The sequence below is a fragment of the Natator depressus genome, chromosome 2 (genome assembly GCF_965152275.1).
Source record: "Natator depressus isolate rNatDep1 chromosome 2, rNatDep2.hap1, whole genome shotgun sequence".
Classification (NCBI taxonomy): Eukaryota; Metazoa; Chordata; order Testudines; family Cheloniidae; genus Natator; species Natator depressus.
This window is the reverse complement of record NC_134235.1, coordinates 246,577,045-246,592,515: the sequence shown is the minus strand read 5'-3', so window position 1 is coordinate 246,592,515 and position 15,471 is coordinate 246,577,045. Positions and strand designations below refer to the sequence as shown.

Here is a 15,471-nt window from a genome sequence, read left to right as displayed (position 1 = left end):
CTCCTGAGTGCTTTAGAGCCACCCTGTGTTATGAATGAAATATGCCTGTTCTCAGCTCCCCGCTCAAAGGGCAGGATTTCCGCAGATCCTGGCTCACATGGATGCAGGGAGGGAGCCTCAGACTCTCTCAAAAGGGCAAGCCCTGCCCCCTCAAAACCCAGCTCATGTGATGGAGAGTGGGGGTCCAACCCCTACTGGTGGGCATTGGACTCTCAGACACTGGCATACACACGGGGGCAGTGAGAGGGGCTCAGGCACCCCCAGAGGGGCAAAAGCCCCCCAGAACTGGGCATACAAACAGTAGACCGAGCAACGTGGGGCTCACAGGTGCCCCCTCGCCTATTCTGCAACAGTCCTCCTGACACTTATACCTCATCCCCCTTCCCAGTGTCTCACTCCTCCACTCCCACCAACTCCCACGCCTCCCTCACCTAAGTCCCAAACCTCTCTGCCCTTTTTACTCCTGGGGGAATTCTGTGCCACTACGTGTGTGCAGAATTCATGTCCCCTGCAGATTTCTTTGCTTCCATGGAGAAAAATGAGTTCTGATTGGGAAGTGAAGGGAATCCTCATGAGCAGTCATGCACCCCACCCCATCAGCATGGGCATGTCATTTTGGGCACCCAGAGCAGCTGGCAGAGAGATAAATCACCGTGGGGGTGGGAGGTTGGGGCTTGAGATGCCTTGGCTTGTGGCTTCTACCCTGTATTGGGCTCAGCTGCTAGTCCCAGCTTCCCCTGCAAGGAGTGGCCACGGCTGGGGCCGGCTAAGACCCACCCCCAGAAACCTCCCCCAGCTGCAGGAAGCTCTGCACCTCCCCTTTCCCCTCTTCCCCCTGCTTATTGCCCCCATCACTCCTCAGCTGCTGGGGGAGGGGTCACTGTACTGGGAGCTGTTCCCCTGTTCACCCAACCCCCGTGCACCCAGACTCTCCCATGACCCCCCCCCCCCCGCTGCCAGACCTCACCCCCCTGACCTGGACCACCCCAATGAGCCCCCCCCCCAGACAGATCCCTACCCCACCAAGCCCCCCTCCCCTACACCCACCCACCACTGAGCCCCCCACACCCAGACTCCCCCTGCTGAACCCCAATCACCTTCACCTGGATCCTCCGGCAGTGTCCCATTGCCCCTTCACCTGGAACCTCCCAATGAGCCCCTGTGCATCCAGATACCCCCTGCAACCAGATCCCAACACTGAGCCACCCACATCCAGATTGACCCACACAGAACCCTCACACCCCACACCTGGATTGCCCCACACTAAGCCCATCCACACTTCAATCCTGCTAGGCTGAGCCTGCCTGCCCACTCCTGGTGCACCTGGCGCAGAGGAGCAGGGCCGTGGGGTGTTTCTGAGGCCTCGGCGGCCCTTGCACTGTGCCAGGTTTGGGTGTAGCCTCACCACTGAGTCTGTGTCCCGGTGGGGGGATGCAGGATGATCTCCCACCTCCATGCTCCCCACTGCCATGCTGAAGCCTCCCAATTTATTTATAGACAAAATTTGCAGAATTTTGCAGAAAATTAAAATATTGTGTGCAGAATTTATATATTTTGGTGCAGAATGCCATCAGAGTACTTTCTGTATCAACACCCCATTTATCCCTCTTCCCTTACTGCATCGCCAAACACCACTCCCCCAATTTCCCCACTCCTCCACCCCCTAATGCCCCTTCTCCCACCCAGGAAACATTCACATGTCTAATTTTGTCCCCAGATACTTTCATTACATTCCCCCTCAAATAAAATTGCCACCCATGACTCACTAATTGTAGCCACCTCCAGGCACTCAATCCAAAATGCCTTTTGTCTTATGTGGGGGCTTGTGATTAACTTATCCTTAATTATGTTAATTGAAGGGTAAATTCATGGCCATCAATCTCAACAAGGTCTGTGACTCATCCAGTCATCAGTTCCTCTCAGGTTAACAATACGAGGCAGTTGAAGGAAACTGGGATTTTGTTTTGTTTGTTGGGGCAGGGAGGAAAGGAGCTGTAATTCAGGAACCCCTGAGTCAAATGACCCAAAATCTGAAACACTAATCATACCCTGCACTCCCATCAGGCACAACAAATTTGAAATCAATCTGAGTAATCATTCGAATTCTTGAGCATTTATAAAGGTCGCGCTTTAAAGCACATACATTGGTGGGAATGGAAACGCTCTAGCTGTTTCTCTGAACTGGCACATACACACTGTAAAAAACATTAGTTTTCTTAAATACTGGTCTCAGTTTGGGTCCCCAAATATTTAGTGAGTGCCATGCACTTCTTTGGGTAAAACTTGACAAATTGAAACCATTTTGACTCAAATCAGTTCAATAGTTTGCTCTCTAGCTCTGCACAAAGAAAACCCACTGAGAAACTTTTTGAAAATTGCAATCTTTTCAGGGGCTGTGTCTCCAGAACCCCTGGCTCAAATGACCGCAAATTTGGGTCACTAACCCTACCATGTACGCTCCTGAGGCATGCCAGATTTCAAGGCAATCTGACTAATCATGGCAATTTCAGAGAACTTATGTACAAAGGTTGACTTTTAAATAGAAGTCATGATGTAATCTTAACTATGGTGACACTGCTACACCACAATAACTCTTAAGTGCTTAGCTGACCTGGGGCCTATGTGTTGTGGTTTCTTGGACACTTGAAAACAAATCATTATACGGCTATAAAGAACAGTGTAATGTTTTGGCATAAGAATTTATTATCATAATCAGTCTGCCTTCAGGGGAGAAGAGTTCTAATCTGCTGCTTTAGCTCAAGTTTGATGCAGTCACCTACAAAAGCCTGGAGGCCAAATCCTGATTTCATTTATGCTGATGTAAATCAGGAGTTAGTCCATTGACTTCAGTGGATTTACACCAGTATAACAGAGATCAGAATCTGGTTCCATGCCTACACTGCCACTAATGGTCCCTCTCCAAATATTAACAGAGCACTTTGTGTGAATGTCAAATACAATTTGTGAAGATCTCTTCCTCCAGGATATTAATTTGTGTATGGTCACCAGACAGATATACTGGTACCGCTGGGATATTTTTAGTTAGATGTTGGGCCTCCAAACAAAACCACACCAGCCAGTAGGCACTGCTTAAAGCAGATGAAACTTGCCTGTTTGCCGGGGGGAGGGAAGTGTAGTGGGTTAATCTTCATTGTGCATGAGAAATATAAAGGGCCAGATTCTGATACCGTTACACAGGTGGAGTAGTTCTGTACTCCACAAGTGGTCCCAAACCAATAGAACTATCTGTGGAGTAAGATGTCCTTCCATTTGTTTTATTATAGTCTATTTGATTCTATATCTTATTCTAATCTATTGTAGGCTTTTAAACTGTGCTAATCACTAGTATCTGAGCACCTTCTGGTACTCCTTCAGTGTAAGGGGTATCAGAATCTTCCCCATGGTGTTTTTCGCATTGTCATTCTAAAGTGTTACATTACAGATCCATTTATACTACCAAGACAGAAGTGTCACCAGTGAATACACTCAAAAACATGCAGAACAGGACTTGTCTTGTAACAACAATTTCAAATGTGCATGTATCAAGCAATGGCTCAGTATAATGTGATACCTTAAGACCATTGTTACTGTCATTTTTCTGTTGGACTGGTGATTGGGAAATAGCATTGTCTGTATGCAGAGAGGTGCAAGCTAAAATTCTTTAACATAGTTGTATTGTTATAACAGCTTGAAACAGTTTATAGAACTGCCACATCTTAGTACTCTAATAAATATGTGTAGTGTGGGGTTTAGCTATAACAATCATGGACTAAAATAATTTATTTGATATAATTGATATTATACAATGATGCAAAATATACAAAAAATTAATGACTCTGTGTATTTCATCAAAAACATTTCCAGAGCATAGTACAAGTAGAATCTGCTAGACTCAGGATACATTGTCATTATGCATATATTGTTCTGAAATGAAGGACTTACTGTGATTGCATTTTATTAGAACAGACAGTGGGGATCTCCTATAGAATTAGGGTTTGCCTACACTTGAAACATTGCATCACTGCAGTTGCGCAGCTGTAGTTCTTCAGCGTAGACATTACCTATGCCAACAGGAGGAGTTGTCCTCTCAGCGTAGGTAATACATCTCCCTGAGAGGTGGTAGCTAGGTCAACGGGAAAATACTTCTGTTGGCCTAGCGGTGTCAACACCGGAGATTAGGTCAGCTCAACTGTGTTACTCAGGGGTGTGGATTTTTCACACCCCTGACCAATGTAGTTAGATCAACTCAATGGAATAGCGTAGACCAGATCTTAGTCACTGAAAAGAGTTTCAGGGAGGAAGGGAGTGTTTCTCACAAGTATCTACAAACAGAGAAGTCAGTATAAATAAAGCTAACACACACGCAATCGATTCACTTAGATATATGCAGTCAGTGGCACTTCCTGGTGTGCTGGGGGATCTTCTTAGTGTGGGGTTCTCCTCAAGGGAACTGGAAGAGCTAGTAGTAAAAATGCAAATTATTTTCCATGGGAATTTTGAGAAATTTTCTTTTTTTCCTCCTGAAGTTTCCCCCCCTCAGAATTATTTTTTACGTCAAAAAACCAAAATTGATCAAAGACAAAGTTTTAGTTTCCAAATACTGTTTTTGTTAAAATTTTTCAGGTTTTGGTAAAAACAACTGGCTTTCAAAACTTGAAGACTGAATATTTTTATCAAAACAGAACAATGTTACCAAAAAAAATAAATAAATTGTCACAGAAAATTTTGGTGTCTGTTTTTTGTTGAAAAGCCAGAAAATTTGGACCAAAATAAAAATATTTTGTTGTTGCAAAGCAAGCTCATCACAAAAAAAAATATTTTGATGAAAAATATTAAACCAGCTGTAGCAAGTAGCCTGATCAATCAGCTAGTCATCCTGGGAGCACGGTAATGGTCCCATTTCCTATCTGCCCCATAAATGTGCCTCAGTGGTGCATTACAAGAGCAGACACTTGAGTGCAGAGACTGCGATTGCATCTGGCCCTTGCACAGGTTATCAAAAAATAAACTACTAAGAAAGGAGCCCAGTCACTAGAATCTGAGGTAGGAACTGACTGCACATGCTTTGAGATCACAAAATGGAAGGTTGTGTGCCATTTTGCCAGGCAACATTTCACCGTTTTTTGTGATGGCTGACATTCCTATTATTAAGTGCACGCACAATTTGGATTTTAGATTCCTAGCTGCAAACCATACATGTAGTTATGGGAATGTAAATGTCTCATGATGAAACAGTGAGATGATTTCTGCTATGAGAAGCAATGTGATCCTCTTCAAAGGGGTCCATATATTTCCTGAAAGACTTCTAAGCCTTTCAGGAGAATTTCCTGTGAGAACAAATGAAATTCATTATTATTGTTGTTTATTACTATTCCATCTGTATTACAATAAAGAATCGGGGGCCCATTGTGCTGGGTGCTGTGCAGACAATAGTAAAAAGTGATCCCTCCCCTTGTGAGCTCACAATCTAGGATTGTGATAGGATGGACTAGGTGGATAAACAGACAAATGTCAGGTGGGGAACTCAATAATGCAAGTGGAGAAATGAGGAATCCTCAACACTAAAAAGGAGTTTCAGTTTGCCACTTGCCTAGTTGTTAAGTAAGAGGAAGTATGATCCAGTGCTTAGCATGGGACTTTGAAGACCTAGGGCCAATTCCATGCTCCACTACAAACTTCCTGTGTGACCTTGAGCAAGTCACTTGGTCTCCTTGTATCTCAGTCCCCCAACTGTAAAATGGGGACAATAGCATTTCCCTACCTCACAGGGAGGTGCTCAGATACTAAGGAAATGGAGGCCACATAAGTACTTAGATTGCCAGCTGGTCGTGTTCTGTAGGCAATGCGGCAGAGATAAGTGATAAGGAGGGAATTTGAGGTTGCACTCCCATCTTCATTTTTTGCAAGGGAGACAATATTGGACCTGAACTAATACGTGTAGTTTCTAAGCTAAGAGCTTTAGTTGTTACATCCCAGCCAGCTTCTGTGACATCAAAATTTAACATAGAATCACAGAATATCAGGGTTCGAAGGAACCTCAGGAGGTCATCTAGTCCAAACCCCTGCTCAAAGCAGGACAAATCCCCAACTAAATCATCCCAGCCAGGGCTTTGTCAAGCCTGATCTTAAAAACCTCTAAGGAAGGAGATTCCACCACCTCCCTTGGTAACCCATTCCAGTACTTCACCACCCTCCGAGTGAAAAAGTTTTTCCTCATATCCAACCTAAACCTTCCCCACTGCAACTTGAGACCATTATTTCTTGTTCTGTCATCTGCTACCACTGAGAACAGTCTAGATCCATCCTCTTTGGAACCCCCTTTCAGGTAGTTGAAAGCAGCTATCAAATCCCCCCTCCTTCTTCTCTTCCACAGACTAAACAATCCCAGTTCCCTCAGCCTCTCCTCATAAGTCATGTGTTCCAGCCCCCTAATCATTTTTGTTGACCTCCGCTGGACTCTTTCCAATTTTTCCACATCCTTCTTGTAGTGTGGGGCCCAAAACTGGACACAGTACTCCAGATGAGGCCTCACCAATGCCGAATAGAGGGGAACAATCACGTCCCTCGCTCTGCTGGCAATGCTCCTACTTATACAGCCCAAAATGCTGTTAGCCTTCTTGGCAACAAGGGCACACTGTTGACTCATATCCATATCATGTCCCCCTGTATCCTATCCCTCCAGCGTATCTACCACTCCTCCCAATTTAGTGTCATCTGCAAATTTACTGAGGGTGCAATCCACGCCATCCTCCAGGTCATTAATGAAGATATTGAACAAAACCGGCCCCATGACTGACCCTTGGGGCACTCCACTTGTTATCGGCTGCCAACTAGACATGGAGCAAATGATCGCTACCCGTTGAGCCCGATGATCTAGCCAGCTTTCTGTCCACCTTATAGTCCATTCATCCAGCCCATACTTCTTTAACTTGCTGGCAAGAATACTGTGAGAGACCGTATCAAAAGCTTTGCAAAAGTCAAGGAATAACACGTCCACTGCTTTCCCCTCATCCACAGAGCCAGTTATCTCATCATAGAAGGCAATTAAGTTAGTCAGGCATGACTTCCCTTGGTGAATCCATGCTAACTGTTCCTGATCACCTTCCTCTCCTCAAAGTGCTTCAAAATTGATTCCTTGAGGACCTGCTCCATGATTTTTCCAGGGATTGAGGTGAGGCTGACTGGCCTGTAGTTCCCTGGATCCTCCTTCTTCCCTTTTTTAAAGATGGGCACTCCATTATTTACTTCAGATTCTCAAAGGGATTTACAGAAAAATGCTCCAATCAACAATTTGTCCTAAATGAATAGTTACTCTTGCTTTTTTAATATTTTTATTTATATGTTTACTTGTTGCCAAACCTGCTGCTGACTGTCATTTTTTTAAAACAATTTAACTTTGCGTGACCGTTTTCCCCCCACCTAGGGAATGTGCTACTGCTGATATTGAGTAAAATCACAATTTACTTCAGCCACTGAATTTCCAGGACACTATTACCTTGCCCAAAGGTGCCCTGTCTTCCAGCATTGTGCATGCAGCTGAACTCGTTCGTTTTTTCCCCAGCCAAATTCATGCTCTAAATATTGCTGAAAGCTACAAAATTAATTTCCAGCTTGTTATTTTGCTAGACAAACAGATCGTTGTTGCTTTTGCCCTTTCTCTGCACTATGTGTGGGAATTGTTGCCAGAATACTCTCTAGTGACACAGCACATTAATCCCAATGAGAGCAACAACTCCTTATACATATCTTATAGCAAACAAATGAACTCATAAAATTTTTATAGACTGCACACTATGAAAAGTCATTGTATTATAATTTAAAGGTGCTTTTGGCCCACACTCCTCCAGTATATTATTGTATCTCTACATTTGTCAGTTCAGCAAGAGTCTCGCCCTTTAGATTAATCCCTCTGTGACTGAAGATGGAGAGTTGTGATTGCCACCACTAACTGGCTAAGAATTTGCACTTCCTATTATAGTTATTTGTTTACACATCTCCTCCATTCCACCCCAGCCTGCTTGTTTGTCTCATCCAGTTGTTGCATCTTGTCTTTTATAAGCTCATTGGGGCAGGGACTGTCCTTTATTATATGTTTGAATAGCACCTTGCACAATGGGACCCAACCTGGTTGTGTTCCCGAAGAATGATCCTAATGTAAATGTTTAGTAATAAGAAGATGGTGACAGAGGTTGTGGGCCAGGTTCTGATGTAAACTGGTGCAGCTCCATTGACTTCTTTATACAAATCTTTGCTGTGCTAAACACCTACAGTCTGATTTTCCACTCCGTAAAACTAGTTTATTTTCAGCATGGCTCCACTACTAAGCCACTATAGTTTCATACTGGTTGTAGAGGTCTGTTTGAATGGGGGATTAATTTGTTCTTTAACTGAGTCAGACCTCTTGGGCCAGAGACACCAGAATCTATAAACCATTTCTTTCTATTCCTCCCCAGATCCTAACAGGCATTTTAACTAATTTGCATATTTAGAGGCCAGTAGTTCTATATGAGAGTGGAAATAGTCCATGTAATTTGTTTGTTTGGTCATGTATGCTTGAATATGTAGCCCAATGCACTTTCCACCCATTCCTGGGAGGTTCTGAATAACATGTGTGGTGCTGTGTTGGTAGATCTGACCCCTCTATTTTCACAGCTGGCAAGCAGAGTGGGAAGTTGCAGGTACATGCATAGCCCAAAAAATGCCATTTTCAGGTGTTCATATGAATGCATAACTAGCCCTAGAAAGATCAAGACAGAGATGTTCTAATAACAATAGACTTTTCCTTTCCTGTCCATTCATAGTACGATCCACAAACCCCAGTGATCTGCTGAGCTGCAAAATATTGTGGCATTTATATCTCTTGCACGTACTTTAGTGATGTAAGTGATCACTGCGGCAATACTAGCTGAGTGCATTTACATGTTTCCAGGGACTACTACATAACCATGGTGAAATGGGCAACTAGCACCAAAGTGGCAGTAAATTGGCTGAACAGGGCACAGAACGTTTCTATCCTGACGCTGTGTGATGCTACCACTGGAGTCTGCACAAAGGTAGGAAAGACACTTAAAAGAAGATTGTTTGACCTTCCGTATTTGTAATCCCCCTGGGGAGAATATCCTTCAGTTCTTTTATCTGAAAGTGGGTCACCGGACACACAGTACTTTATGTATAGATAGAATATAAGAGATGTATACAATATTTACTGTGCAAGGGGTGTGGGCTGATTGTGGCCCCGTACAGAAAAGCTAGGCACAATCCAGTTCTAGCTGTACAATATATATGTGTATTTATATATAGGGAGAGAGAATGTAGGTGCATTCTCTGTCACACACACACTCACTCACACACACACCCCTACTATTTTTAACTTGGGTGTCCTTTTTAATATCTGAGCTCAATAGAAATATACATGGGGTGGTCTATACATAGTTTTGTACCAATTTAGTTAAATTGCTGCAATTCCCTCATGTGGGCACTTTTATACAGACATGAAGACATGTATATCACTATAGTTTGTTTCAGTACCAACATATAAACAACTTTTAACTGGTATAACTACATCCACACTATGGGGATGCACCAATTTAACTAATTCGGTTTTTGAACTAGTATAGTTAAAGTCAGTGCAAACACTATGTGTAGACAAGGCCCCACACAAAGTTGCTGGGAACAGTGTAACAACAACTCAATTGCTATCTTTCTTTAGGGAGTAATGTATCTGTTGGGTTCCTTTTTCTGTCAGTAGGATAACATGCCTTCCCATATGCTCACTTGCTTGTTTATCAGAGAGAAACAATAGAGGACAAAAAGAGCAGCCCAAGATTACGTTCTGAAACAGCATGCTTGAACAGTTTCTCGCTGCTTGTTCACCCCTGTTCAAATTCAGTCAAACTGCTTTCTGCACCAATGAACAAAATGTAACCTGTGCAAATTACGCTCTTTAATTATGTCCTTTCATTTTAGAAACATGAAGATGAAAGTGAAGCCTGGCTACACAGACAGGTAAGAGTGATCTTCTCTTCGTGATTATATTTTCAAATGTTTTTTCCCCCAAGAGAAAAAGCTTATTTTTGGAACTCCAAGTGGTACTTTGATATCATGATGGTTCATATTATAGAAGGGATTTTCTTAACAGAATATACAAGCTCTTCTTGTTGAAGTAAGGGGCATCTTCACCTAATGTATCTGAGACGCCCTCTTACATAGCAGACCACAGTGGCTGGAAACATAATTCCCAGCATATGTTGAACTTGAATTTAAGGAACCTGAAAAACAAGTGTTGGGTGAAATTCACACAGCACACAGTCTGTCCCCTAGTGAAGTCCCTGATTAAGCCTTATTTTGGGGCTTACATTGGATTTAAGTTGTGTATTGGCCTTTTGCTGGCCCTCCGCACAGGGTAAATTCTACCTATTGCCGTTAAATGATCAAAAGTCAAATTTTCAGAAAGGATCCAAGTGACTTAGGAGTCGTAAGTCCCATTTTCAAAAGTCACTTAAATGTTTAGGAGGCAAAGGGTAAAATTTTCAAAAGCACCTAAGTTGTGTTTTAAAATCAAAGTGACTTAGTGCCTAAGTTACTTTTGAAAATGGTACTTAGGCTCATAAGTCTACACTACGCGCCATTTCTGGCAGCATGAAAGGTATGTGTAGCTGCACAAGTCAGTGAAAGGCTCTGGCAGAGGGGAGGCAGCAGGGAAAGGCTGAGCCTTCCCTCATTGCGTCCCCCATTTCAGAGCCTTTCCCCACTGCCTCCCTGCTGCCGAAGTCTTTCCTCATTGATGGAATCTTTACCCTGGCAGGGAAAGGCTCCAGCAGTGGAGAAATGATGGAGTCCTTCCCTGCTGTCAGAGTCCTTACTTTCAGCAGGAGTCTTTTCCTCCAGCAGGAAATAGTTATTATTATATGAACGTTATAATGTTCTGTAGATAGCCCTTACCTAGCTCCAGCGAGACACTCATTTCCAGGAAGCAAGGGCAACAATCAAAGTGAGAAATTCATTCTGTAGAGAAAGCAATGGGAAAAGCAGGTACCTCTGAAGGCTGGTTTTCAATGAGTTTCAGTCGTGGTTTATTTACCTATTTCTTGTAAATATAACTTTGTCTTAAATTTAACTTTTTTAAATAGGCAAGTGGAATCCAGGGTGAAATCCTGACTATATTGACTTCAGTGAGACCAGGATTTCAAGCCAGGAGTTTTACACAGAGAGAGAGAACTGACAGCACCTCCTACTTTGGCTGAACATAGATCTACCCCTGATTTTGTTCCCCTGAGGTTGCACTCTTCACACCAGTCCTCCTATTTCCATAGCTGCCTCAGCTCAGCCTTGGTCCTATAATGAAGAATGTTGTTGTGTGTTACAGTGAGATATTGAAAACCTCATTCAACCTCCCTTGTTCCCATCACCATGGCAAGATGGCCCTAGCAATGGTTCTCTCACAGGTAGTTAGTATGCAGCATCAGTTACATTTTTCAATAACACCAGTACTCTGGGAACCTTACAAACAAGTTTGGCTTTTTAATCCTTTACGCTCAACCTTCAGTGAGGATTTTGTATTTAGAACCAATGAAGGATAAAAAATGCCTAGCTACCTTGGACTTCATTTCTGCTGCACTGCTATCGCCTTCAAGTTCCTAGTGACCATGGTGCGCAGCAGGGATAGAACTCAGAGCCTCATGATTCACAAGCATAGGACCCTTCTGCCTGAGCTAAAGGGGAATCCCTGTCTGGTGTGAGCAGCATGGGGCTAATGGCACTTAGTTGAGCAGTTCTGATTCCATCCAGTGGAGAGCAGGGATACACATAGACACACACATACTATTCGCAAAAAGAAAAGGAGTACTTGTGGCACCTTAGAGACTAACCAATTGGTTAGTCTCTAAGGTGCCACAAGTACTCCTTTTCTTTTTGCGAATACAGACTAACACGGCTGTTACTCTGAAACATACTATTCGGTTAATCAGAGTATTTATGTCGTGTTCTAATATTGTTGGGGGTGGACCCTCTGGCCTCAGAGATCGACATCGGTATGTTGAACCCAACCTCACAGATCAGTGGGGGAAAAGGAGGCTCAAGGAGTGGGGATTCTGGCCCCTTAGCTTCGGGGATGAAATTGGTACGGGAGGGAGGAAGCTGGCTCCCATAGCTCCAAAGATAAGCAGGGATGGGGGTGGTGAGGTAGCTTGCCATGAAAGGGGGATGGTTCTCACTGACATTAAACCACAATACAAACATTTCAGCAAATCCCCCAAATCCACAATCTCACTGAAAGGTGAACTGCAAAGGGTTAAAAAGCCACACTCATCTGTGAGAGTCCCATACCATCGCTGTTACGGAAAACTGCCATTCTTGGCAAGCAAATAATTTATGGGGCCATCATTCTGGGAATTAGGGAGATACTGTATATATCCAACAAAAATGAACATCTCGCTGAAACCCACATGACGAAATTATTCATTGTGGAACCCGGGGTCAACTGGGTCAAGCAGACAAATAGCAGGATTGTCCTGAAGAGGGTAAAGGGAGCGGGGAGGGTATCACAAGAGTTATAGGAGATGGACGGGTAGTTCAGACTATCTGTTTCTGTGTGAAACTCTTAGACCCTTTGCCTATAAAATAAAAAAGAGAAAATTCATTCAAAACAAAATTATATGTACCAATAAATAAATACACATTGACCCTTACTTAAACCAGCTTTCAAAGCTCCCTGCTTTTCTCCACTCATCTCTGTGCAGAATTATTATAATTAGTTAGTATGGTAGCACCTAGAGGCCACAGCTAAGATTGGAGCCCCATTGTGCTAGGCACTGTACACAGAAATAATAGGAGATAGTCTTTGCACCAAAGGATTTGCGGTCTAAAGAGACAAAGGGTGGGAGGGAAAGACAGAGGTGAAGTATCTTACTTGAGGTCACACAGCACATCAGTGGCAAACCAAGGAATGGAACCTCCCTCACTCAAGTCCTGGTCAAGGTCCCTGTCCTCTGGTTCACCCTGCCTCTTAATGATCAGTAAATTCTTCCTCCCCCCAGTTAGCCTTGCTTCCTGAAAATGGTTGCATCCAGAGTTAATTTTACTTTTTATTTTCATCTGCACCATGCTAATTTTTCTTTCAGTGCCAATTTTAGTATTTTTATACTAGACTGTGTGAACCTAAAATGCATTTCCTTCCAGTTCATTTTTTCTCTTTATATTAATAAGATGAAAATATTGCACACATCAGCTTTAACTCAGGCCAGGTTTGTTTTCAAGATTCTTAGTGCTGCTCTATACAATATGAAGATTATATCCCCAAAATCTCTGTCCCAGTGGCCTCTTTGTGTGTGTGTGTGTGTGTGTGTGTCCATACTGAGTCTCTGCAACACAACTACAGGTTCTTAAAAAAAAACCTGACTATATTAACGGAGTTTTTCCATCAGCAGATACAACAAACAGACCACTCATAATCTCAGAGGAGTACTGATGAAGATCAGTAATCATTTGTCTGATGTATGACTTTTCTCTGTACCTGGAAATAGATTCAAGTAATCTGTTAAACCAGTCTGTACAAAGTCTACTTCCACTGCCAAGAGAAATGCTGCTACAATAGTACAAATTTGTATAAATAGTACAAATTCTGTACCTTTCTTGATTGGTACAGCTCTATTGACTACAATCGAAGTGTGCCAGTTTACACCAGCATAGAATTTGGCCCATGGTGTGATAGTAGTTTGCCAGTGGTTTTTTTAATCTTCTTAGCATAACTCTGGAAATAATCATATAGATTTTCATACTTAAAGTTCTAGAAACTATAAGAAGCAGGTGAGACTTATTTCATGAAATTTTGCCAAGCGAGAGATGGTCGTACTTTTACAATCTTTTAGACAGGTAAGGAAGGAAAAATAAAAGGAAACCTGGCAGGTTCGGCCCAAAATTTAGACTTTGTAAATCTAACACTAATAGAAAGTGAAATACTTAATGAGTGATGAGGAGCAAAGTAAAATAAAGCAAGAATGCTGTTGCAGCATTAAAAAAATTAAAAGGATTCGTTTGTTGTTAATGCAAATAATTAATCTATAACATTAAAACAGTCCCCAGTATGATCAACTTACTATTATTGATCTTGGTTGGTTCTGCTTGGTGTTTTGACATGTGTTAAGAATGAGACCAGAATATCTGACATGGCAGATGTGTCCATTGGGTGGCTGGTGGAACATACAAGGGGCTTACTGAAAGAATCGCTCCATTGAACAATACTCAGAGAGGGGGAAACTTATGGGACTTAACAGCATACTGAATATGCAAAGAGTGCCCCAGGATAGACAGGGATGGTGGAGCCTTGTTCGTACTCTAAGCAACATCTGATGGAGTGGGAAGGAAGGCTTCAGATTCTTCCTAAATTCATTCGATATGCACTTTTGGGAGATTAAATTTTGTACTTTAGTAACCAGCCTTTCTGCCAGTAAGAGCTAGAACAAAGGAGGTGCAACCAGCCAAATGCCATGATATATCGAGCTAATGATTTTTGCCACCCTCAGGGACCATATATATCAAAGTCTTCTGCATTCCCTTGTAGTCTACTACACAACTATCTCCCCCAACAGAAAGGTCCCAGCCGCTCATGGATTCCTACAGCAGAAAAGAAAACAAAACAGTCTTCAGAAAAGAACTAGTTGCTGCCCTGCAGTGTTTGATTTCCATGCACAACACCTTGTCTCTCTCTGACTGAAAGTTGCAATAATGGGATGAAAATCAATCACTAGGTTCACCTGGGAACCTTGAAGCAAAGACAGTTTTAAAAGACATTCTTTCTTTTTATTCTTTCGCCTCCTCCCTCTCCCCCCCCCCCCGGGTAAATAATTTTGTGAATTAATCACCTGTGAGAAGGTAGGGAAGGAGACAGGACTTAGACTCTGAAGTACAGGTTGGTGATGTTTCTTTAAGAAAATGTATGTGGAATGATACACAGCCCAGTGCAGTTTTTCCAGCTGAGTAAACAAGATTTGCTAGGCACACACTGTTAAGTCTATGTTTATTAAAACGCTTCATTCCTGTTGCCCCCAAACAAACTTCTCTGGAAGCATGTAGGTTTTTCCTGCTTTGCAAATGGGGATTGCCTCTGAAGCCAAGAATGCTGCCTTACTATCTGTCTCCCTTTAATTCCACAGGAGGCTAGCTGAAAGATGACTGCTTCTCAGGGGATACAAAAACAAGGGTTTTCAGAATTTCAGGGCTCATTTTTCCCTATTTTGAGGGGGCTGTTTCTTTGTTTTAGGTGGTTGTTAGAAGTCCTCTGTGGACAGTTTTAAAAAACACCAAGAAGCCCAAACTAGTGAAAATTAAACCCGCTCAATTGACATTTACAGAATGAAGAGCCAATCTTTTCCAAAGACGGACGGAAGTTTTTCTTCATCCGAGCCATTCCTCAGGGGGGGCGAGGAAAGTTCTACCATATTGCCATGTCATCGTCACAGGTGAAACAACCATTAT

The 15,471-nt window shown here is 42.8% G+C and overlaps 1 protein-coding gene across 7 annotated transcripts in view; it reads left to right on the top strand.

Annotated features, from left to right (window-relative positions):
• The window catches only part of DPP6 (dipeptidyl peptidase like 6), a 783,294-nt gene that overhangs the window by 705,095 nt on the left and 62,728 nt on the right, over window positions 1-15,471 (top strand). For all 7 annotated transcript variants that reach the window (XM_074946297.1, XM_074946290.1, XM_074946293.1 and 4 more), the window contains 3 exons: window positions 8,930-9,053; window positions 9,967-10,005; window positions 15,348-15,455. In XM_074946297.1, coding sequence (XP_074802398.1) covers window positions 8,930-9,053; window positions 9,967-10,005; window positions 15,348-15,455 — 271 coding nt within the window. The remainder of the gene's footprint in view (window positions 1-8,929; window positions 9,054-9,966; window positions 10,006-15,347; window positions 15,456-15,471) is intronic.